This window comes from Berghia stephanieae, chromosome 9 (genome assembly GCF_034508935.2).
Source record: "Berghia stephanieae isolate SIO BIC M18660-M18661 chromosome 9, UCSD_Bste_1.3, whole genome shotgun sequence".
In the NCBI taxonomy this organism is placed as follows: Eukaryota; Metazoa; Mollusca; class Gastropoda; order Nudibranchia; family Aeolidiidae; genus Berghia; species Berghia stephanieae.
The window spans coordinates 43347692-43371705 of record NC_088368.1 but is presented as its reverse complement, the minus strand read 5'-3'; the positions used below and the strand labels follow the sequence as shown (position 1 = coordinate 43371705).

General features: G+C 38.0%; 2 protein-coding genes across 2 annotated transcripts in view; one reads left to right on the top strand and one right to left on the bottom strand.

The window, feature by feature from the left end:
- Positions 1-256: 256 nt before the first annotated feature.
- Positions 257-24014, bottom strand: part of LOC144980288 (U4/U6 small nuclear ribonucleoprotein Prp4-like) — a 42502-nt gene continuing 18744 nt past the window's right edge. Inside the window, exons 8-16 of the mRNA XM_078927929.1 lie at positions 23769-23863; positions 22343-22401; positions 20866-20989; positions 18797-18889; positions 16787-16909; positions 13994-14101; positions 11667-11785; positions 5189-5238; positions 257-3227 (exon numbers count right to left, since the gene is read on the bottom strand). Coding sequence (XP_078784055.1) covers positions 3069-3227; positions 5189-5238; positions 11667-11785; positions 13994-14101; positions 16787-16909; positions 18797-18889; positions 20866-20989; positions 22343-22401; positions 23769-23863 — 930 coding nt within the window. The 3' untranslated portion in view covers positions 257-3068. The remainder of the gene's footprint in view (positions 3228-5188; positions 5239-11666; positions 11786-13993; positions 14102-16786; positions 16910-18796; positions 18890-20865; positions 20990-22342; positions 22402-23768; positions 23864-24014) is intronic.
- LOC144980287 (uncharacterized) lies at positions 7058-10357 on the top strand. Its single transcript, XM_078927928.1, has 2 exons — positions 7058-7168; positions 8333-10357. The coding sequence occupies exon 2, from the start codon at positions 8339-8341 to the stop codon at positions 10223-10225; it is 1887 nt and encodes a 628-aa protein (XP_078784054.1). The 5' UTR covers positions 7058-7168; positions 8333-8338; the 3' UTR covers positions 10226-10357.

The following is a 24014-nucleotide window of genomic DNA, read 5'->3' as shown; positions in this document are numbered from 1 at the left end:
GCAGTGCATAACAGAGAGATGATTTACAAGGAAAAAAAGATCATCTCCCAAAACTATAACTAAACATTTGACTGTCTCCCTCCCAGCCAGGGCCTGGACAAAACCAAGTAATCTCATTCCAAGACAAAGATAGAGAGCATGTTGGAAAACAGATATAAAGGTGGGTAGAAGACAGTAAGTACCTCCTTGCCCACTATGGGAGGTAAGGAACCCCACCCAGGTACTTAACTTAGAAAAAAGCATTACACTAGGCGACTGCATCTCACAATGCACCTCGGTAGGGGCATAATTTTTTTATTTTTTTAAAATTGCAATAGAGAGCTGAAAGAATAGCAATATTTTGAATACATTCTCATTGGCTGAAATAGAGGGTTCTCCAATATATCTAAGTAAGCATCATTCACAAAATTTCTCAACACAAACGATCAAATAATTTGTGGTGTCCTTCCATTCATATTTGCAAGGTGGCGAAGTGGCTGAGTGGTTAAAGCATTGCATTGTGATCCGATGGAATGTCCCGGGTTCGAGTCCTGATTCAGGCACTTTTGTTGTTTTTCCTTGGGCAAGATTATTAACCCCCAAATTTTCTCACAAGGACAACATGGGTGATTCCTGTTGACATCAGACATCCTGTTTGATGGATTATCTATTATGAATTCCTGCATGGAATGCCGAGGTGAAAGGGCGTACATTTTTTAAATTTAATGTCCAAGGTAAACAACATCAGAAGAAAAATATGTATGAAACAGCAGAGAAAAATACAAGAAAAAAAAATACCCATACCAGAAAAATCAGCCTGTTTATCTTACACAAGCGCCTGTTTTTGTTTTTGTTTTTAAGGGTTTTACGGTGCTTGCAACACATTAAGGTCATATCAGCATTAGTAAAAAGGAAGAAAATGGTATAGCAAAAAGCTCGAGAATTAAAATCAAACCACCCCAAAAAAAAAAAAAGGAAGACAAAGGGAAATTGGTTCAAATAGGAAACGGATATAGATTCCAAGAGCATCCTATCAGTGTACTTAGTTTGAGATCACCTAAAAGTCTCATCCTGACACAAGCACAGGTCCCAAGGAATGCACTCAAATGTTTACAAATCAAATATATGTAAAACAATAATAATACATGCATAACAGAGAGATGATTTACAAAAGAAAAAAAAATATCATCTCCCAAAACTAGAACTATACATTCGACTGTTTCCCTCCCAGCCAGAATCACAACAAAACCCAAGTAATCTCATTAAAAAGAACCTTAAGCTTTTATATAGCGCAATATCCACTAAACGTGCTCAAAGCGCTTTACAAGGGTCCCTGACCAACAGCAACACTTAACATGTAGAACGAGACATGACGCCTGTCAGGCGATATTGCAATTTTTTTTTTCGGACAGAGACAACGCTATTAACGGCCAGCCAGGTACTCATTTTACACCTGAGTACGGTGAGAGACTATGAGTAAAGAGTCTTTTCCAAGGGCCCAACTATGCGCCGAGCAAAGCTCGAACCCAGGACCTGCCGATACGAAAGCAAGTGTCATACCACAACACCCCATAACCGCACCAAGTCATACAAAGACAAAGATATAGATCAACTCAGAAAACAGATATTGGGGATAGAAGACACAGCAAGTACCTCCATGGCTGCTATGGGAGGTCAGGAACCCCACCCAGACAGCAAGTACCTCCCTGCCCACCCAGAAATGTGTCTTTGTGTCAAAACATAGTATTTAATCCTCAAAAAACTGAATGGTTACTTGTTCTGGTCGGTAGGTAGGCGTTTACCAGGGGTGGCAATGGTTGAAAGTTTTCCTATTATAAAACACATGATCAATTATAATTAACACATCTTGACTGTCCACCGAAATATGCCTGCTTTGCATCTTGCATGTACGTACACACACACACACACACACACACACACACACATGCAAGCACGTACATACATACACATACATACATATAACACACACACATTCATAAACACGTACACACGCACACACACACACAAACACACATGAACACACACACACACTCATAAACACACACACATTTTGTTTGTTTTTTGTTTTTAAGGGTTTTACGGCGCTTGCAACACATTTAGGTTATATCAGCGCCAGTAAAAAGGAAGAAAATGGGATAATAAAAAGTTCTGGAATTACAATTAAAGCACCCAAGAAAAATTAAGACATAGGGGAACTGGGAACAAATAGGGATCAGATGTAGATTCCAAGAGCATACCACCAATGTACTTAGTTTGAGATCACCTATAAGTCTCATCCGGACACAAGCATAAAATCCAACAACAAGGAATACACTCAAATGCTTACATTATTCATTAAAAATAACAAATATAATAATACATAACAGAGAGATGATTTACAAGGAAAAAAATATCATCTCCCAAAACAATAACTATGCATTTGACTGTTTCCCTCCTAGTCAAGGACTCTGGCCAGGGTCGGGACAAAACGGAGCAATCTCACACCAAGACAAAGACAGAAAGCATGTTGGAAAACAGATATAAGGGGATAGAAGACACAGCAAGTACCTCCCAGCCCACTGTGGAGGTAGGGAACCCCACCCAGAAACACACACACACACACACACACACACACAGGCAAACATACATCCAATGAAGCACAAAAACACATACATACTTATACACACACACACACACACACACACACACACACACACAGAGGCAAACACACATCCAACGAAGCACACAAACACATACATACTTATACACACACACACACACACACACATACACACACACACATCCATCCAATGAAGCACACAAACACATACATACTTATACACACACACACACACACACACACAGAGGCAAACACACATTCAATGAAGCACACAAACACATACATACTTATACACACACACACACACACACACACACACACACAGAGGCAAACACACATCCATTGAAGCACACAAACACATACATACTTACACACACACACACACACACACACACACACACACACACACACACACACACATAAAAGCATGCAGAAACACGTTGACACAGCATAACTTAAAACACAATCCTCATATTCCACCAGGGTGTTGTGACACCCATAGCTTGAAGGTCCTGTCATACGAACACGTGGCCAAATACTTGAGGTCTCTCGATACATCAAGGCCCATAACTCTACTCTCATGACCAGCTAGTGTATTCAGCGGGGCCCAGGTAGGATGTGCCCAAATCTAAAAATGTTTTTAAGAGGGACAGAAGGGAAAAAATATTTTTAAATGCTGCATAAAAATTATGTTTAAATGCTGCATAAAAATTAAGTTTAAACGCAGCATAAAATATGTTTAAATGCTGCATATAAAAAATGTTTAAATGCTGCATAAAAAATATGTTTAAATGCTGTTTAAATACTGTATATAAAATATATTTAAATGCTGCATATACAATATCTTTAAATGCTGCATAAAAAATATCTTTAAATGCTGCATAAAAAATATCTTTAAATGCTGCATATAAAATATGTTTAAAAGCTGCATAAAAATATGCACAAATCTTTTTTAAAAAAGAACAGGTAGTCCTTTAAAGCCATTCGGCCCACGGAACCAATTTTATCTGTGTCTTTATAACATAAAACGGACAATAGCTATCGCTTGTCACCCGTTGAGTAGGATACTGGTCCATCGCAATGGACTTTCCACCAGATCTAGCTGATCTTGTCTGCACCCAGGATTGTTCTCAATCCCTTTGCTCGTGAAGCGAGCGCTCGACCAACTCTGCTATCAGGACCCCCTTGAAAAAGGGAGGTAATCATTGTTTGTTTTGCTTTATTTTTAAGGGTTTTACGGCGCTTGCAACACATTTAGGTCATATCAGGGTCAGTAAAAAGGAAGAAAATTGGAGAGTGAAAAGATTCTAGATGCACAATTAAAAGGACTTGAGGAAAAAAGAAAAGGGGGATTGGTTCAAATAGGGAACAGCTTGTACTTAGTTTGAGATCACTTAAATGTCTCATCCAGACACCAGCACAAGATCCCAGAAAGAGGAATACACTCAAATGCGTACATTATACATTATACATTCAAAATAACAATACATAACAGAGATATGATTTACAAGGAAAAAAAATCTCCCAAAACAATAACTATGCGTTTGACTGTTTCCCTCCCAGTCAAGCACCAGGAGGTAATCATTACAGGCCTGTAAATGGTTGGTGAAAAAATTGTCGGAACTTTTTGAACACGCGAAAATAGACACAATAGGACAAAAATATGGACACAACACAGATATGACACGTCATTTGACTAGTCAAATCATGTCACTTTCCCCTACTTATTTATAACGAGGTCCTTATTTTATGGTATCAAAAAAACAAAACAATCCCAATTATTTGAGGTCCCAGGTCTGAGTTATATACTGACTAGGTGTGTGTGTGTGTGTGTGTGTGTGTGAAGACTTCTCGACCTCTCTCTCGCTGGCTGTGGCACAGTAGCCAGGCAGTGAATACATAAACGTCTAGCGGAGCGTGTAGGTGCCATGATAATATTATAGCTAACTGATAGACGGCATGTTTTGTCTTTGATGCGACAAATAAAAAGTTTTTTTTGTTTTGTTTTTTTTAAGACGGCATTTGAAACGGAATAAAATCTAATTTTTTCGAGGAACGAAATAAAAGTCTTTTATTTTCTTTTTTATTGGTTCTGTTCTTTGGCGTTACGAATTTTATTTTTAGTATTATCTTTTATTTTTTTATTTTTTAGCACTTATAGAGCAAAATCGTACACTTATAGAGCAAAATCGTACACTTATAGAGCAAAATCGTACTGTCGGAAATCCGACAATAGACGGAAGATTTACAGGCCTGTCATTATATGTTTTATTAGGATCATCCATATAATAGCCATTTACATTATGAATCTAATAATTTTCCCTAGCTATACGCTACGTAAAGCTGCATGATTATGCACTCCAAAAAAAAAAAAAATGTTAAAAGTGAGCTTTTATATATAGCACAATATCCACTAAACGTGCTCAACCCGCTTTACAAGGGGTCCACAGAAACTGCCAAATTCCTCATTCAAAAAAAATCACATCAAAACTGACCTCTTCCTGCTACAAAATCAATACCATTTTTCTTTTCGATTGAAAAAAAAAACAAAACATAAAAATAAACTCCACAAACAAATGAAATTCTCACCTTAGCCGTGCTGTCAAAAGAAGCTGTCACGAGGTAGTTCCCATGATGAGCTGAAAGGAGACAAGAGACAGATGAAACACACGCACTGATACTGGAAATCATATAAACAAGATCATTTAAAAACTCATGGAGGGCGTCAGACGCTCACTGTGCAAATCGGATAGAGGTGATTTGGATAAAAACAGAAAAGACTGAGCTTTTATCTAACGCATTATCCACTAAACGTGCTCAAAGCGCTTTACAATGGGTCCCTGACCAACAGTAAAACGTAGCGTGTAGAACAAGACACGACGTCTGTCAGGCGATATTACAATTTTTTCCGGACGGGGACAACACTGCTAACGGGCAGGTACTCATTTTACACTAAATATGTTTGTTGGTTGTTTCATCTTGTCGAAGGGTAAAAATTTCGTTACAGTTTTCGAACAGTGTCGTCCAGCAAATACTGTATCTTACGAGTGAAACCACAAGGCAAAGGGTGTTATTTAAATGTATTCAAACCATTAATTATACAGAAGACCTGCCAACCCTTCACATTCCAAAAGTGGAATCAGAACGTCAGAAAATAGGAATTTGAGACCCCAAAAAAATAGGAAATTTCTTAACAATGGATAAATTCTGTATCAAAATGACCACCAGCTTTGTCACCAAACACATAAAGACAGTATTCCAGCACAGCTGGCAAAACTACATATCACTTGTATTAGGTCATGGAATGGGGAAGGGGTGCAGTTAATTTCCCTACTTAGCTCCCTTTTGAAAATCCTTTTTTTAAATTCACTCTTTACCCACCCCCCCCCCCCCCCCCCCCCGCCCCCCCACCCCCCCTCCCCCTTCCATGTTTTTCTTCTCACCATCACAACCTATCTAATTTTTGATAATCAGAATTTTAAGAGACAATGCTGGAATTGTAGAAAAGGAAGAGTGAAAATAGAAATGATTCCACCAAAAGTGGAAGGGTTGGCAGATATGTAAACTGAAATGCATATATAATTTGCAAATAACTAAAATATACCTTTTAAAAACTAAAAACATTGTACAAAAAATAAACTGGCTGACATTTTCCCCCAACCCCTTCCTTAACTCACTCAATCCTAGAGATTTTTGCTACTTTTCAAAATTGGAAAAAAAAAAGTATTAAAATTGAGCATGTGCATAGATAGTTTTATTCAACTATCATTAACATGTAAAAACTATAAAACATTATCTTTGATACTACGCCTATAATTTGTCTCAGAAAAATGTAACAAATAGGCATGGGGTAAAAGTAACCTCGGGTAAACTACGGATATTGTCAGTGTTAGGGTTGAGTGAGTTAAGGGGGTACGCGCTGGTCGAGAGGACGGTTTTACTATGAATTCCACTAAAATTATCGAAAATGAGATTAGGGCACTTTCAGGTAATTCAACCTTTCTTTAACACACTGAAAACATTCAAAAGGCTAAATTTTTACAAAAAAGTGCTTTAAATAATTTTTTTGTGACGCAACTATCGTCTAAACGCAAAGTTTTTCCGTCATTTTCGTCAGAATCAACGTTCGATAGTCCTTAGTAACCCGCACTGAACCCCGGCTTATTTGGTATTAGCAGAAATGTCAGGGAAAGGGCATTTCCGTTCTTTCACATTCTTTCGCGTATGTGTCACAGGTCGGCGGGGAAATCGAGAAATTCCAAGCCTATTTTCCTTTCTTTGATTGGCTGAAGAGACGTCTAGGAGTTATTTTTAGTAATTACCGTCATGGAAAATTTTAGCTCACATTCCAAGACCAATCGTAACCCGGTTTTTCAGTCACGTGACATAACAACGGGTACATTTCCGGAGCATTCGACTACGTTTACTTACGCTTCGATTCGAACTGATTTTTGGTCGTTTCATGACAAACTTCACTCCATTTACTTATTTGCAAAGTTTTATCATCATTTTCCAAAGAACCAAAAATTGGTAGATAATCATTTCGACGCCTGGATACCGCTTTAGCCAGTAAGTATGTCTATTTATTTATTACTAGTGAAATCAGATTGACCGGTTACAGTCTCAAAGTGTGCATTCCATTCTAAAATGTAAACATTGACGATAGTAAAAGAGAATGCTGCTCGTAAATAATTCTAAAGGCTAATTTTTGTTTTTATTTTATTTTTAATACGATTATTAAGAACCATACTGTTTTCTTTGATTTACATTAGACTAGTGAAGATCATTGAGCTTAAATAAGGAGATAACTAAACGCCGATCTATAGTAGATCTTAGACAGACAGATAGACGTCGAAAGCTAACTTAGACTTGGATTACCATTGACGTCAGTGAGTTAGAACTTAGAGATTATCTAGATTGTGCTTATTTTTTTTATAACCATCATTCTACAAGAGTCTGTGTGTGTGTGTGGGGGGGGGGGGGGTGCTCTCAATGCTCTGAGGTATGGTTCTCGTCTCTTGACCTAAAGGCGTTTCTTTCTTTCTGATCTATAGTTTCTGCCTTTTCACCTTTCAGTGTAGGGCCACTTTAAAGTGAAATTACTCTAGACCAAGGCATTAGCCAAGCAGGTGGTCAGCCCACTGTGACTTTTAGTTACCTTATTGTGGTAGGAATTCATTTTGCCCAGAAAGCGGCCTTTCTGCCTGCTCTTTTAATTTCTTTAATGTTTTTTTACTTTGATCCAAAGCAATACCAGATCTGTGCTTAACTATGATTGGTAGCCAGAATTCTTATGTGTGGGTATCTTTTGTGCTTTTAAGGCAAAACTTTGGGCTGATTCCAACACTGCTTAGCAGTAGGGGGTGCAATAAAAATGTTATAATAAAATTGTTTTTTTTAAAACCCCTTTATTCATCCCATAGTGGAAATTATTCTCCAGGGTCTATTCCAAGGGTAGATTGGAATAACCAAGGCGTCAACCGCAGTGCTACGCTGCAAATTGAGCTAGGGCGAGATGGCTTGCTCAAGTCCACACAGCACAGAGGCTGGTGATCGAACTCGGTACCTTTCCGGTACGAAGCAAAGACCGTAACGCTGAGCTAAGCTAACCCCCGATTTATTTATTTTTATATATATATATATATATATATATATATATATATATATTTTTTTTTTTTTTTTTTTTTTTTAAATTATTTATTATGGTATATTTATATTTATTTATTTTCACAGATTGTCATGCCTAGAGCCAAGGTTTCCACCTTCAATGCTTCCATTAGCAGCATGAAAAGGAAGTCACGGAAAGATGTTTTGAAGAAGGCAAGGGATGCGAAGAAGCAGAAATTTTTTAATGAACCAGAGCCAGCATCCACATCTTCTGTGACATCTTCGCCCCACGCAGCGACTTCACCTTTATTTCCATCATCTTTTTCTTCGCCGCAACCAACAGCTTCAGCTTCTGCTTCTTCATCATCAGCTCGTAAGTTGGATTTCTTTGCCTCTACGTCTGAGCCTTCATCTTCGTCTTCATTGGAATGTTCGACCATCGTGCAGCTGATTGTATTCCAGGATCTTGTTGATTGTCTTCTCTGCCCTTTTTGTTTCCAGTCTACGTTGGAGGTTTCACGTGATTCTTCTGTTGGTCTTGCCATTCTTCTACATTTGTCTTGTAAATCATGTTCAAAAGTTATATCGTCCTTTTATACATCTCGTAAAAAAGATAAATATTTTGAAGTTAATCGTCGTGGAGTCGCTTCATCCTTGGCTAATGGAAGTGGACAGGCTGGCTTAGCCTCATTTTGCGGCATGATGGATATGCCTGTACTACATCATAAGACCTTTCTTCGCCACCAGAAGGCCATCCACCGCCAGTTCGCCAGCTATTCGTCTCGTCTCCGTTCTGAAGCTGTTGATGTTGTTCGTCGAGCGTATCCTGAGCAGGCAGGGCAACCAATTGTTGATGTTGATGTTTCGTATGATGGTAGTTGGCACACGAGGGGACATAAATCAATGTTAGGGATAGGATGTGTGATAGAGAACAGAACAGGACTTGTAGTGGACCATGAGGTTCTTTCTAAGTATTGCCATAAGTGTGTGACAGTAGGAGACAAGCTGAAGGGGGATAGTGATAGGTATGCAGAATTCTTGAGTGGCCATAAGGAGGAGTGTGATAGGAACCATGAAGGATCATCAGGTAGTATGGAACAGGTAGCGGCTGTGAATATGTGGAGTAGATCTGTAGAGCGGAATGGACTTAGATATAGAACAATGATTAGTGACGGGGACAGCAACACCATCAAGCAGCTAAACAATTCGGGACCGTATGAGGGGATGACAATTGAGAAGAGGGAGTGTGTAAATCATGTAGCGAAGAGACTAGGAACAGCATTGCGGAAGACTGTGGACAACAAGAAGAAGGTAAAGGTAACGTTAGGAGGGAATGGAAAAGGAAAATTGACAAAGGCAAAGATCGCCAGACTTCAGAAATATTACACGCGGGCCATTAGATCAAACAGTACTGTGGACGACATGCGACGCGCAATTTGGGCTTCTTTTTATCACTGCACCTCAACCAATAAACAGCCACGCCATGAGTACTGCCCAGAAGGAATTGATTCTTGGTGCTTCTACATGAAAGCCAAGGCTAATGGTCTGCCAGCACCTGACCACGACAGACATATGACCACATTTATTCTACCGACTGTAGCAGAACACATCCATGACGTTTATGTTAGATTGACTGATGATGATTTGTTGGGGAGATGTTTATTTGGAATGACTCAGAATGTAAATGAAAGCATCCATGCTTTGATTTGGTCTAGGTGTCCAAAACATGTGTTTGTAGGGAGACAGCGTTTGGAAATTTCATGTGGGATTGGAGTAGGAGAATTCAACAAGGGAGCAAAGGCATCGCAGGATTTCATTTCGGCAATAGGACTTAGTGTGGGACGACATTTTGTGGAGCATGGGACTAAAAGGGACAATGTTAGGATAAAGAATGCAGACAGAGCAGGTGAATTTGTCTTTAAAAGGAAAAGGGAGATGAGGAGGTTAGCACAGACAAGGGAGGAAGAACGTTTACATCAACTGGAAGGCGGTGAGCAGTATGCTGCAGGCGGCTTCTGATTGCGGAGTCCCAGACGACACGTGACATTGGATGGATTACCTCAAACGGATAAGTACCATTTTTATAAATTCATAACTAATTGTATCTTTTTTCCACAGGAGAATGATTCTTGGGTTTAAAACAACACAGTTTAGGGGTTCATGACACTATATTTTGTATAATCTACGAGAAGGTTCGTTTTTTCCCATTTTCTCAAAATGTCATTTTCTTAGGGGGTGGGATAGCAGGGAACAAGATTTCTCAAAAACTGTCTATTCAATTTCTTTTTCCTTTCACACACTTGTGTGTTTATAGTGTGGCTACATTATGTCAGAGGCTTTTGGCAATATAAGCATTATATTTTTAGATATGGGGGTCCAAAGAGGGTAAAAACTGCGAAAAAGGAAAAATTTTCACAGTTTTACGGATTGAAGACTTCCGGATGCTATAAAATCTTTACTAGGATAAGAATAGAAAAATCCCTCTGACATAATGTAGAGCAGTATTAAAGACACCTACATAGCAAGTTTCAGTGAAATTGAATAGACACTTTTTGAGAAAAGTTGTTCCCAAAATCTGAAGTTTTCGGGGCGGGGTACCCCTAAAATGCCACCTCATACACACCGATAGTGGAAATTATTCCAAAAAGTCTTTAGAAATATGCTTGGACACACATAATACTGCAGAAAAAGCATTGAAAAGATCATTTTTGATAAAACTTAATAAAATTGTCCTTATTGTGACAGTACCCCCTTAAGTAGATCACATTGTAACAGTCACGAAGTAACGAAACTGTGACAAGCAGCCTCTATGCAAAAGGAAAAAAAAAAAAAAAAATTACACAAAAAAAAAGCAAACCCGACATACGTTGGAATTTGATACGAGATACGATATTGGTATGAGATGGGATGATATAAAGACACATACGTTGGAATTTGATACGAGATACGATATGAGATGGGATGGTATAAAGACACATACATTGGAATTTGATACGAGATACGATATTGGTATGAGATGGGATGGTATAAAGACACATACGTTGGAATTCGATACGAGATACGATATTGGTATGAGATGGGATGGTATAAAGACACATACGTTGGAATTTGATACGAGATACGATATTGGTATGAGATGGGATGGTATAAAGACACATACGTTGAAATTTGATACGAGATACGATATTGGTATGAGATGGGATGGTATAAAGACACATACGTTGGAATTTGATACGAGATACGATATTGGTATGAGATGGGATGGTATAAAGACACATACATTGGAATTTGATACGAGATACGATATTGGTATGAGATGGGATGGTATAAAGACACATACGTTGGAATTCGATACGAGATACGATATTGGTATGAGATGGGATGGTATAAAGACACATACGTTGGAATTTGATACGAGATACGATATTGGTATGAGATGGGATGGTATAAAGACACATACGTTGGAATTTGATACGAGATACGATATTGGTATGAGATGGGATGGTATAAAGACACTTTCGTTGACGTAAGTCCCATATGCGTGTACTGTGGTCCTCACTGCCGGTGGCCACGTGGTAGCTGAAATATCAAAAAGAGGCAAGGGAAGAGATATGAAATATGAAACTGAAAATACTGCATCCCAAAATTCACAAACCTTTTACACTCTATCTGACAAATCACGCTTGTTTGTTTCTAAGGGTTTTACAGTGCTTGCAACACATTTGGGTCATATCAGCGCCAGTAAAAAGGAAGAATATTGGATAGTAAAAAAATAATTCTAGATGTACAATTAAAGCACCCAAGAAAATTAAGAAAAACGGTAATTAGTTCAAATAGGGAACAGATGTAAATTCCAACAGCACACTATCAGTGTACTTAGTTTGAGATTACCTAAAAGTCTCACCCAGGCACCAGCACAAGCTTCCACTAACAGAAATACATTCAAATGTTTACAAATCATTTGTTTAAAATAAAATAAAAAACAGTTCACGACAGAGAGATGATTTACAAGGAAAAAGATATCACATGCCAAAAGTATAACAATACATTCAACTGTTTCCCTCCCAGACAAGGACCCCAGCCAGGGACAGGACAAAACTAAGTAATCTCATTCAAAGACAAAGACAGAGGGCAATTGGAAAAGAGATACAGGGGGAGGGAAGACACAGAAAGTACCTTCCTGCCACTGTGGGAGGTCAGGAACCCCAACCAGACAAACCATGTTTACTCGTATTTCACACATATATTTATATGAGGATTAATTCACTAGAGCGAGTGGAGCAGGCACTTATGTTAAAAGAAAATATGAGCTTTTATATAGCACAATATCCACGAAATGTGCTCAAAGCGCTTTACAAGGGGTCCCTGGTCAACAGCAACATTTAACATGTTGGACGGGACATAACGCCTGTTTGGCGATATTGCAATTTTTCAGGCTAACAGCCAGGTATTCATTTTACACCTGAGTACGGTAAGAGAATGTGAGTAAAGAGCCTTTTCCAAGGACTCAACTATGCACCAAGCAAGGCTCGAACTCAGGAGCTTCCAGTCCGAAAGCGAGTGTCATAACACTAGACCACATAGCCGCATATGTTGATAATAACAAGACATGAAATGAATAGAAATGTGCCCGAAGACAATAGAGAATAAAAACTTTGCGACGATAGGGGTTTGTACAGCACATTTCCAGTGATCCAGGAGGGTGAAATGGCCGATTAGGTTCATGCATTGTACTGTGACCTGTAAGGTCCGGGTTCAAGCCCCGATTCTGGCACTTTCGTTTTTTTCCCTTGGACGAGATTATTTACCCCCCCCCCCCCCCCCCCTCAATTTGCTCATTTGGACAATATGGGTGATTACTGTTGACTTCAGACATCTTGTTTGATGAAATATCTATATTCTGTCGTGGAATGCCTAGGCGACGATATCTTACGATGATGTCGTGGTGGAAGGGCAAAATCTTATTTTTATTGTTCCCAGTGATCCATCAAGCTCAAAACATAACGATGCTAAATTTCTTATCCTAGACGTGAAAATGAGCTCTATACAAATTGACTGAAACTGAAAATCTTTGTATCGGAAAAATCCAAAGAAATCGAAAGTACACAGCAAGCTCGCTTGAGCAAAACAATGGCAGGTCTATTATCCTAGCAGGTTGAATGGAAGCAGATTTCATACAATACAGTTACCTTTTGGCTTTTTATGCGGCTAAATTCTCTAGTGATATGATACTCGCCTTTGTATAGGAAGGTCCTGGGTTCAAGTCCTGAGCGGCGCATAATTGAGTCCTTGGAAAAGGCTCTTTACTCACATTCCCTCACTGTACCCAGGTGTAAAATTAGCACTTGGCCGTTCACAGTGTTGTCTCTGTCCCAAAAAAAAAAAATTTATAACATCGCCTAACAAGCATCATGTCTTGTCCTACATTTGAAGTGCTTTAAGTGCTTTAAAAGGGCTCCCTAGCCAACAGCAACACTTAATATGTAGGGGACATGACACCTGTTAGGTAATATTACAATTTTTTTTTTTAATTTTTGGACCGAGACAACGCTGTTGGCCGAGTATTCATTTTAAACCTGAGTAAAGTGAGAGAATGTGAGTAAAGAGCCTTTTCCAAGGACTTCACTATCTGTCGCTCGGGACTCGAACACAGGACCTTCCTATCCAAAAATAGCAAGTGCCATACCACTAGACCACATAGCTGCATAAAAACTTATATCAAACAATATAAAAAAAAATTAAGATACAACGTCAGAAGAATAAAAAATCATGTAGTAAAACTTTTACCCATCATCACTGAAGTCAACAGCCAGCACAGATTTCAAATGACCATCGAGGAACATGATGCACCGACCTGACCTCAGGTCCCAGACTCGTCCATAGGAATCCAACCCACTGGCAACAAAATGAGAAAGTACCAGATAATATGAAATCAAATTGAGCTTTTATATAGCGCAATATCCACTAAACGTGCTCAAAGCGCTTTACAACGGGTCCCTGGCCAACAGCAACATTTAACTGTAGGACGGGACATAACGCCTGTTAGGCGATATTACAATTTTTCGGACAAAGACAACGCTGTTAACGGCCAGGTACTCATTTTACACCTGAGTACGGTGAGAGAATGTGAGTAAAGAGCCTTTTCCAAGGACTCAACTATGCGCCGAGCGTGAGGCTCGAACCCAGGACCTTCCGATCCGAAAGCGAGTGTCATACCACTAGACCACATAGCCGCACAAGTAATATATATAGTATCAACAGAAACAACCACCAAAAAAAAATTTTTTTTAATAATTACGAGATAATAGTATAGAAAAAACTACAAGAAAAAAATAAATAAAAGTTAATAAATAAATGAATAAAAGAAAATAAAAGTTATTTACAAGAGGCAAATCATTGACAAAATAGGAAGAGAGAATAAAAAGTAAGTCTCCTGACTCTGAGTTCATTGATAGGATTAAAAAAAATAATTTAAAAATAGTCCATGAGAGCCATTATGCCCATGAAACCAGAGTTTTTCCCGATTTCCATAGTGTGAAATGGACAATAGAAAATATTTGCTATCCCTTGGATAGGGCACTAGTCGATCACAGTACTTTCCACCAGATCTAATAAGACCCAGCTACCCATTCACTTGCTGGATGGACGGGGGGATCCGAAAAAATAATCTCAGCTGCTCCAGGGATCCATCTTGGTTCCTTTGCAGAGTGAAGCAAGTGCTCTACAAACTGAGATATCAGAAGCCCCAATAGACTTCAGCAGTCATGACGTCACTTCCCTTGTAATGACGCATAATAACTTAGTAACTGGTTCTAAACTATCGGAGCAATGGCAGACGCCCTTATGAAATACTTCTACGATGAGCATAGAAGTGTATCCAGAGGAGAAAAACATTATAAATCTGATCATGTTTTGACTTTTATACGTTCTGATCACATGACATGTGAAAAAGTTATAGCCAGCATGAAGAATAAAAAGTACCGATTTTCTTTGTTCATTACTCATTGCTGGGCGGACATGACATCAAACTATTGAATCCTATTGATAGGATAAGTGCAGATATAAATATTCATCAACACACATAGAAATGAATCTTACTATTGAATCCTATTGATAGGATAAGTGCAGATATAAATATTCATCAACACCCATAGAAATGAATCTTACTATTGAATCCTATTGATAGGATAAGTGCAGATATAAATATTCATCAACACACTTAGAAATGAATCTTTTCTATCTTTTATTTTTTTTTTTTTAATTTTTTTTTTTTGCTTGCATTATTTTAAAAAAGAAAATATAAATTTAGATATTACTTTTTAAAAAAAAAAACAAGGAAAACCACACTCTTGCTTTAACAGAGAAGGGGGGGGGGGGGGGGGGGGGGGGGGGGGGGGGGTAGAGAGTGCAATGTGATGGAAAAGTATCCATTATATTTAAACAATGGGTTTGTTGCTACACACTGCCAACTCGAAATTTCAAAAAGTCGTCGTTTCCAAGGGAAAAAAATGAAAAATTCATTTTAAATAGCTATAAAAATAAACAATTTGCTCTCAGGATGGTCCAAAAATGATCCAAAGTCCTGAATATAGATTCTAAGGAGCTAAACTTTCCTTTTTAACAAGTTTTATTGAGTCAAAGAAACCTAGGCAGCTCTGTAGCTGGGGACAAAAATTCGTATTTCGGCGAATTTTTCGTAGTACTAGGCAAGTCTGTAAACAGTTTAAAACTCACCCTGTAATACAAAGAGCCCCATCGTGCTGAAAAGCTATGTAATTCAACAGTTTAAAACTCACCCTGTAATACCTGAAAAGCTATATCATTCAACAGTTTAAAACTCACCCCGTAATACCTGAAAAGCCATGTCATTCAACAGTTTAAAACTCACCCCGTAATACCTGAAAAGCCATGTCATTCAACAGTTCAAAACTCACCCCGTAATACCTGAAAAGCCATGTCATTCAACAGTTTAAAACTCACCCCGTAATACCTGAAAAGCCATGTCATTTAACAGTTTAAAACTCACCCAGTAATACCTGAAAAGCCATGTCATTCAACAGTTTAAAACTCACCCCGTAATACCTGAAAAGCCATGTCATTCAACAGTTTAAAACTCACCCCGTAATACCTGAAAAGCCATGTCATTCAACAGTTCAAAACTCACCCCGTAATACCTGAAAAGCCATGTCATTCAACAGTTTAAAACTCACCCCGTAATACCTGAAAAGCCATGTCATTCAACAGTTTAAAACTCACCCCGTAATACCTGAAAAGCCATGTCATTCAACAGTTTAAAACTCACCCAGTAATACCTGAAAAGCTATGTCATTCAACAGTTTAAAACTCACCCCGTAATACCTGAAAAGCCATGTCATTCAACAGTTTAAAAACTCACCCCGTAATACCTGAAAAGCCATGTCATTCAACAGTTCAAAACTCACCCCGTCATACCTGAAAAGCCATGTCATTCAACAGTTCAAAACTCACCCCGTAATACCTGAAAAGCCATGTCATTTAACAGTTTAAAACTCACCCCCGTAATACCTGAAAAGCCATGTCATTCAACAGTTTAAAACTCACCCTGTAATACAAAGAGCCCCGTCGTGCTGAAATGCTATGTCATACACAGGCCCGCTGTGGCCTTCCTGATGAAGCACCTCCTCCTGGGCTTCCAAATCCCATAATCTCCAAGAATGGTCGAAACTGGAATGTATCAAAATAATGGGATCTTAACGTTTACTTGACATAAAAAAAGAAAGAAAGAAAAAAAAAAAAAGAAAGAATAAAATTTACAGCGCTTGCAACACATTTAGGTCATTTCAGATCCTGTAAAAAAGGAAGAAAAATGGAATCGTACAAAAATTCTAAAATTACAAGAAAAGGTATACAAAAAAAAGTAGTAAGACAAAGGGGAAATGGTTCAAATAGCGAACAGATGTAGATTCCAAGAGCATATCAGTACTTTGAGTACACCTAAATGTCTCATCCAGACACCAGAACAGGATGCCACTGAGAAAAATACGCTCAAATGTTTATAGAATACATCCAAAATAGAAAACATAATGAACCAAACATAGTGGGATGATTTACAAGCGAAAAAAAAAAATTCGTCTCCCAAAACTAATAGTAAACACTTGACTGTTTCCCTCCCAGCTAAGGACTCCTGCAAGGGCCAGGACAAAATCAAGCAATTACATTCCAAGACAAGGACAGAAAGCAAATCTGAAAATAGATATAAGGGGATAGAAGATACAGCAAGTGACCTCCTGCCCACCATAAGAGGATCGTTGATTAATTTGGAGCTACAAACATGACCTTCCTTATGATGGTAAGTCAATTCCATGTCTTTTTTTTTTTTTTCGTTTTAAAAAAAAAATCAAAGTCATGGTAAATCAATACAAAAATAAAATTTAAAAAAAATCAAAGTCATGGTAAATCAATACAAAAATAAAATTTAAAAAAAATCAAAGTCATGGTAAATCAATACAAAAATAAAATTTAAAAAAAATCAAAGTCATGGTAAATCAATACAAAAATAAAATTTTAAAAAAATCAAAGTCATGGTAAATCAATACAAAAATAAAATTTAAAAAAAATCAAAGTCATGGTAAATCAATACAAAAATAAAATTTAAAAAAAATCAAAGTCATGGTAAATCAATACAAAAATAAAATTTTTAAAAAATCAAAGTCATGGTAAATCAATACAAAAATAAAATTTTAAAAAAATCAAAGTCATGGTAAATCAATACAAAAATAAAATTTAAAAAAAATCAAAGTCATGGTAAATCAATACAAAAATAAAATTAAAAAAAAATCAAAGTCATGGTAAATCAATACAAAAATAAAATTTAAAAAAAATCAAAGTCATGGTAAATCAATACAAAAATAAAATTAAAAAAAAAAATAAAATAAAATAAAATTCCCTTTATACATCCCAAAAGGGAAATTTGACTCTACGGTCTATTCCAAGGGAAGACTGGAATAACCCAGACGATAGCCGCAGTGCAGCGCCGTAAATTGAGCTAGGGACTTGCTTGCTCAAGTCCACACAGCCAGCCAGTGCAGTGGTGGGCGATCTAACTAAGCAAAGACCATACCGCTGACAAGAGCCACACTGCCCAATGGTTAGATAATAAAATAAACAAATAAATTTTAAAAAACAGAAAACACTAAATGTTTTTGACAAACCAATGGTAACATAATCATGATTTTATATAATTATTTCGCATTTTTTTTTTCAAAAAATGTAAATATTAATTTATTAATCTATTTGTTTTGCAATCTTTTCAATTTTCAATTTATAGTGACAGTTTTAACTATTTTACAGTGTTGAAATTATTCATATTATAAAGCGCAGCTCTGGTTATGGAGCTGTTCCTTTTTTATATATACATCCTATTTCCATTGTATTTTTATCTTATTGTGTAAATTATAACACGTCTGTACAAAAAATTTCCTTTTTGGGATGCAATAAAGTATTATTATTATCATTCTTATTATTATTCTTATTATTATTATCATTATTATTATTATTATTATCATTATTATTATTATTATTATTATTATTATTCCATCTACTACAACTCACCAACATGTTGACATAAATCTTCCTGAAGGGTGATACTTGACCCTTGACACGCGGTAAGGGGCATGACCTTCTATATCGGCTATCGGCTCTTCACTGTGCGAGGAAGAAAATATCATTTAAAAAACTGAAATAATGAAACCATCAGTAGTAATCGTGTTAACTGGTAACGATATTAAAAGTACAGTGGACATCGCTTAAGTCAATCTCCAAGAATAGAATTATCCAGGGGGGTGGGGGGGGGGGAATAAGTAAAATGATTATAAGGCAGGAAAAACAATTTAAAGAAGATCTGCCCTCACTGTTTGATTCATTGATTTAACTTCTTTAAAAATTTTCTCGTTTATTTGTTTCATGTTGTTTTCTTTTTAATTTTTGTTCGTTGCTTTTTATTATTTTTTTTTGGTCTTATCCTTAAAGGCGTGTTTAATTCAACATACCAATAAAATGAACCATATATTTAACTTATTTAGCTCACATGTCTTTCGTTTTCATCCTCCCTTAATCATCCACTAATAAAAACAGATCACCCTTTAAACTCTCTCTCTCTCTCTCTCTCTCTCTCTCTCTCTCTCTCTCTCTCTCTCTCTCCTCTCTCCTCTCCTCTCTCTCTCTCTCTCTCTCTCTCTCTCTCTCTCTCTCTCTCTCTCTCTCTCTCTCTCTCTCTCTCTCTCTCTCTCTCCTCTCTCTCTCTCTCCTCTCTCTCTCTCTCTCTCTCTCTCTCTCTCTCTCTCTCTCTCTCTCTCTCTCTCTCTCTCTCCTCTCTCTCTCTCTCTCCTCTCTCTCTCTCTCTCTCTCTCTCTCTCTCTCTCTCTCCTCCTCTCTCTCTCTCTCTCTCTCTCTCCCTCTCTCTCTCTCTCTCTCTCTCTCTCTCTCTCTCTCTCTCTCTCTCTCTCTCTCTCTCTCTCTCTCTCTCTCCTCTCCCTCTCTCTCTCTCTCTCCTCTCTCTCCTCCTCTCCTCTCTCCTCTCCCTCCCTCCTCCCTCCCTCCCTCCCCCTCCCTCCTCTCTCTCTCTCTCTCTCTCTCTCTCTCCTCTCTCTCTCTCTCTCTCTCTCTCTCTCTCTCTCTCTCCTCTCTCTCTCTCTCTCTCTCTCTCTCCTCTCTCTCTCTCTCTCTCTCCTCTCTCTCTCTCTCTCTCTCTCCTCCTCTCTCTCTCTCTCTCTCTCTCTCTCTCTCTCTCTCTCTCTCTCCTCTCTCTCTCCTCTTCCACCCTCCTCCCTCTCTCCTCCTCTCCTCTCATCTCTCTCTCTCACACACACACACACACACACACATGCGCGTGTGACAAGCATCACCCATATTTCACTCACGTCTACCAACCCATTCCCTTTTCGCCCTACATCGGTGTAAATTTACATACAGTTGAGTAGCATCATGAACACAAACTGATTTTTCTTCTTCTTCTTCTTCTTCTTCTTCTTCTTCTTCTTCTTCTTCTTCTTCTTCTTCTTCTTCTTCTTCTTCTTCTTCTTCTTCTTCTTCTTCTTCTTCTTTTTCCTCTTCTTTTTCTTCTTCTTCTCCTTCTTTCTTCTTCCTCTACATACTAGACAAATTGAAATGCTCATTTGTGATTAAGGAGAGTAAAACAAACGAGGAATGCTAGTGAGAGCCATTGTCCCACTTAGCGAGTAGAATTTCTTTGGCCGAAAGGCTCACCGAATGTGTATTTATTTCCTAAGAATACACAGAGCCGAGAAACGTGTGTATCTGAATCCCTCGTTGAATCCAGCCTTCCACTGTACAATTGGATGGATTATCTCAATACATCCCTTTCGGATCGGAAGTTCCTGGGTTCGAGCCTCGCTCGGCCCACAGTTCAGTCCTTGGAAAAAGCTCTTTACTCACATTCTCTCACTGTACTCTGGTGTAAAATGAGTACCTGGTTGTTAACAGCATTGTCTCCATCCGAAAAAATTATAATTTCGCCTTACAGCCGTCGTGTCATGTCCTAAATGTTAAATGTTGCTGTTGGACAGGAACCTCTTGTAAATTTGCTTTGAGCACGTTTAGTGGATATTGCACTACATAAAAGCTCAAATTTTTTAGTCCGTTCTCGATGTTTGAATTGATACCTTTCTAGATTCCACAACTTGACAGTCCCATCTTGTCCACAAGAAGCCAGGCAGCACAGATTGGGTTCTAGGGAAAGGGTGGCCTGGGGGTGAAACTCAATTGAGCCCACGTTGCAGTTGTGACCTAATCCATGAAAGATAAAAATATCTTTTTTAAAAACATGAATGAAAACTTAAATCAAGCAATGCTTAAAATGAAGATTTTATGAATCATAAAATGATAAGCAACGATGAGCCTATGTGGTCTTGTAGGTATGACACTTGCTTCTGAATTGGAAGATCCTGGGTTCAAGCCTCACTTGGCGCATAGCTGAGTCATTGGATAAGGCTCTTTACTCATATTCTCTCACTGTACTCAGGTGTAACCTAAATACCTCGCCGTTAACAGCATTGTCTCTGTGCGAGAAAAAATTGTAATATCTCCAAATAGGCATCATCATGTCCCGTTCTACTTGTTACTTGTTAAGTGTTGCTGTTGGTCAGGGACCCTTTGTAAAGCGCTTTGAGCACGTTTAGTGGATATTAAGCTAAATAAAAGCTCAGTTTTGGGGGGTTTTTAAAGCTCCATCAAACTTTTGGACAGAATTGTGTCAAATTTGAATCCCACCCAAAATATTTGGATTTTTCTTTGAGACTTTGACGTTTAACATACAGACAATTCTCAAAACTTTTACTAAAATCTCATACCTACCCAACACATAAATTGAATTTTTAAACTCCAATTTAAACGCACAAAGTGCATGATATACATCATTTTGTAGATCAAATCAAGCGTTACAAAACAGTATTAAATTCTTGTAAATATAACAAGTCTCTTCTTTAAATATTGTGATTTAAAAAACAAATCTGAGTTAGAAAAATTGTTGGTTGTATCGTAACGAATGTGACGATTTTCGTATAGTTGGTAAGAAGAGAGTTAAAGGTTTTGGTTTTTTACGAAGAGAGACAATAAAACCGAGGAACATGATTAATCTGTATTGAAAATATGAACCTTTGACACAATTAATCCCATCACAGTTTAGTCGGTTCAAATAAGATTTTCTATGAAAATATAAGCTTGGTGGTACATGTGACAGTGATTGACAATTGTAATTCATAAAATGAGTGGACCAGGCACTTGTGTTGATAATAACATGAAATGAAGTGATCAGGAAAGTGCCAGAAGACAATAGAGAATAAAAACTTCGCAGCGGCGATGGGGGTTCGAATCCGCAACCTTACTTGTACGACATCTCCGCCTGGCCGGTGAGCTCGTGACTCTACCGTGTGAGCAATTCTTGCTAAACGAGGGATCTGAGAGTTAAAATTTGCACCAAAAAAAAAGGACAAAAACTACAGATTTCTGTGGATCCCATTTCGTCACTGTATAATCCATTCCACACGGCAGAAACTGGGATAAACTCGGGCTTAATTGCCCTAAAATTTTACTGTTTTTACCTTTTCAAAGGACAACTAGACTAAGTTCTAATGAACTTACCTCTAAGGGTTCTTATGTGATTGCAGTCAGGAATAGACCATAGTTTGCACAAGCCAGACCTTTGGAGAAAGAAAAAGTATAAATGAACAATGTACCATTTGCATGGGTGCAAGCAACTGGACCTCAAAAAGCCTGCAAGTCTACTTATGACCAGACATATAATCTGAAAAAGCCTGCAAGATTCACGGACTTACCTCGTCATTTGAAGTCTTGTTCTCAGCATCTAGTCTCTGTAGCCAGCACTCTTGCACCTATGCATTTAAAATGAGTATTTGATGACATTCACAATCAGATCTGTGATATGTCGAAAACATGAATGATGACCAAAGGTTTCACAAAGTGCTGATTATTCTGAATTTCGAAAATAAGAGAGTTCCCAGAGCACATGAAGTGAATATGTGATGACATAATATATACAGGACTTGCTGTGTGCAGAGAGCTTGAGATGATGAGCCAGTAGCGACATAGTACATACCAACCATAGCTCAGGCCTGCATCTGCCCCCGGAAAAAATTTCCTGAAAATCAGCGAGACGTTTGGGCGAAGCCGTGGTAGCGGGTCACGGGGACAACGTCCCCCTGAAGCAGAAGCTTTTTCAAAATAACATGAGCAAAGATCCCCATGTCCTGGAATATTTTCTTAGAATTTTACCAATTCAATAGGCTGTGAAACAATATGAAAAATTTTAATTTTTTTTTTTCTTTTTTTTTCCAGCGGAGCGAAATTGCCGGAAATGTCGGCATATTTACAGGCCTGATAGCTAAAACATAAACATTTAATTTAAACAGGGTGTCCAGCAGATTATCAGACTTAAAAATCCTACCTAGCAATTTAAAAGCCAAAGCACGGCCCCTGCGTGTCTTTAACCCAAAATATGTGGATAAGACAAACGCCAAACCGAAACTAAATTTGAGACTGAAAACGGCGGAAGAAAGTGAACCGTATGATCAAGTCAACCGTGTGGTCAATACTTGATTAAATTATTACCAACATTGAAGAACTCTCAAGGTAGTTAACTCTCCTTTATTCGGATTCTATATTTTCCAGTATTTTCAGAGGTAGGAAGGCTTAGGTCGACTTGATTCTAGCAATCGGCGTATTCCTTGCAAACACATTTCGCATTTCCGCTCGGAATCGCACGATCACTTAAAAAATCCGACCTCGGGTGCAATTATCCGACTTTTTCCTACCAATCCGACCTTAAGGTAAAAAATCCGACTTTATCCGACTTATCCGACCTGGCTGGACACCCTGTTTAAAGTTTATTTTGTTTGCTTTTAGTGATGGATTCAAAGGCAATTTCACTATAATCCTTTATAGGTTGCAATGACACAAGCCTAATAAAGCAAGTATTACAAACAAACAAAAAAGAAAAACAAAACAAAAAACAGAACAAAAAACAAAAGCTGTAAGCATGTAAACTTACCAAGAAGCAGTTGCTAGCATCTGTGAATTGGGACTAAAACTGCAATACGAAATAGGTCTGCTGTCTCCTATCTGGCTACAATCGTTGGTAACAGACTAAAATAAAGAGAGGGGGAGAGAGAGAGAGAGAGAGAAAACTGGTTGAGATATTTTGTATTCCTGACCAAAACAAAAAAATCTTATCGATGACTCATAGAGCTACTTTTCTTTTCTTTTTTTTTTTCAGAAACAGAGCAAAGATAAGTAG

What these genes read in the sequence shown, in the direction of transcription:
- LOC144980287 (XM_078927928.1), top strand. Translation starts at nt 8,339, where the DNA reads ATGCCTAGAGCCAAGGTTTCCACCTTCAATGCTTCCATTAGCAGCATG.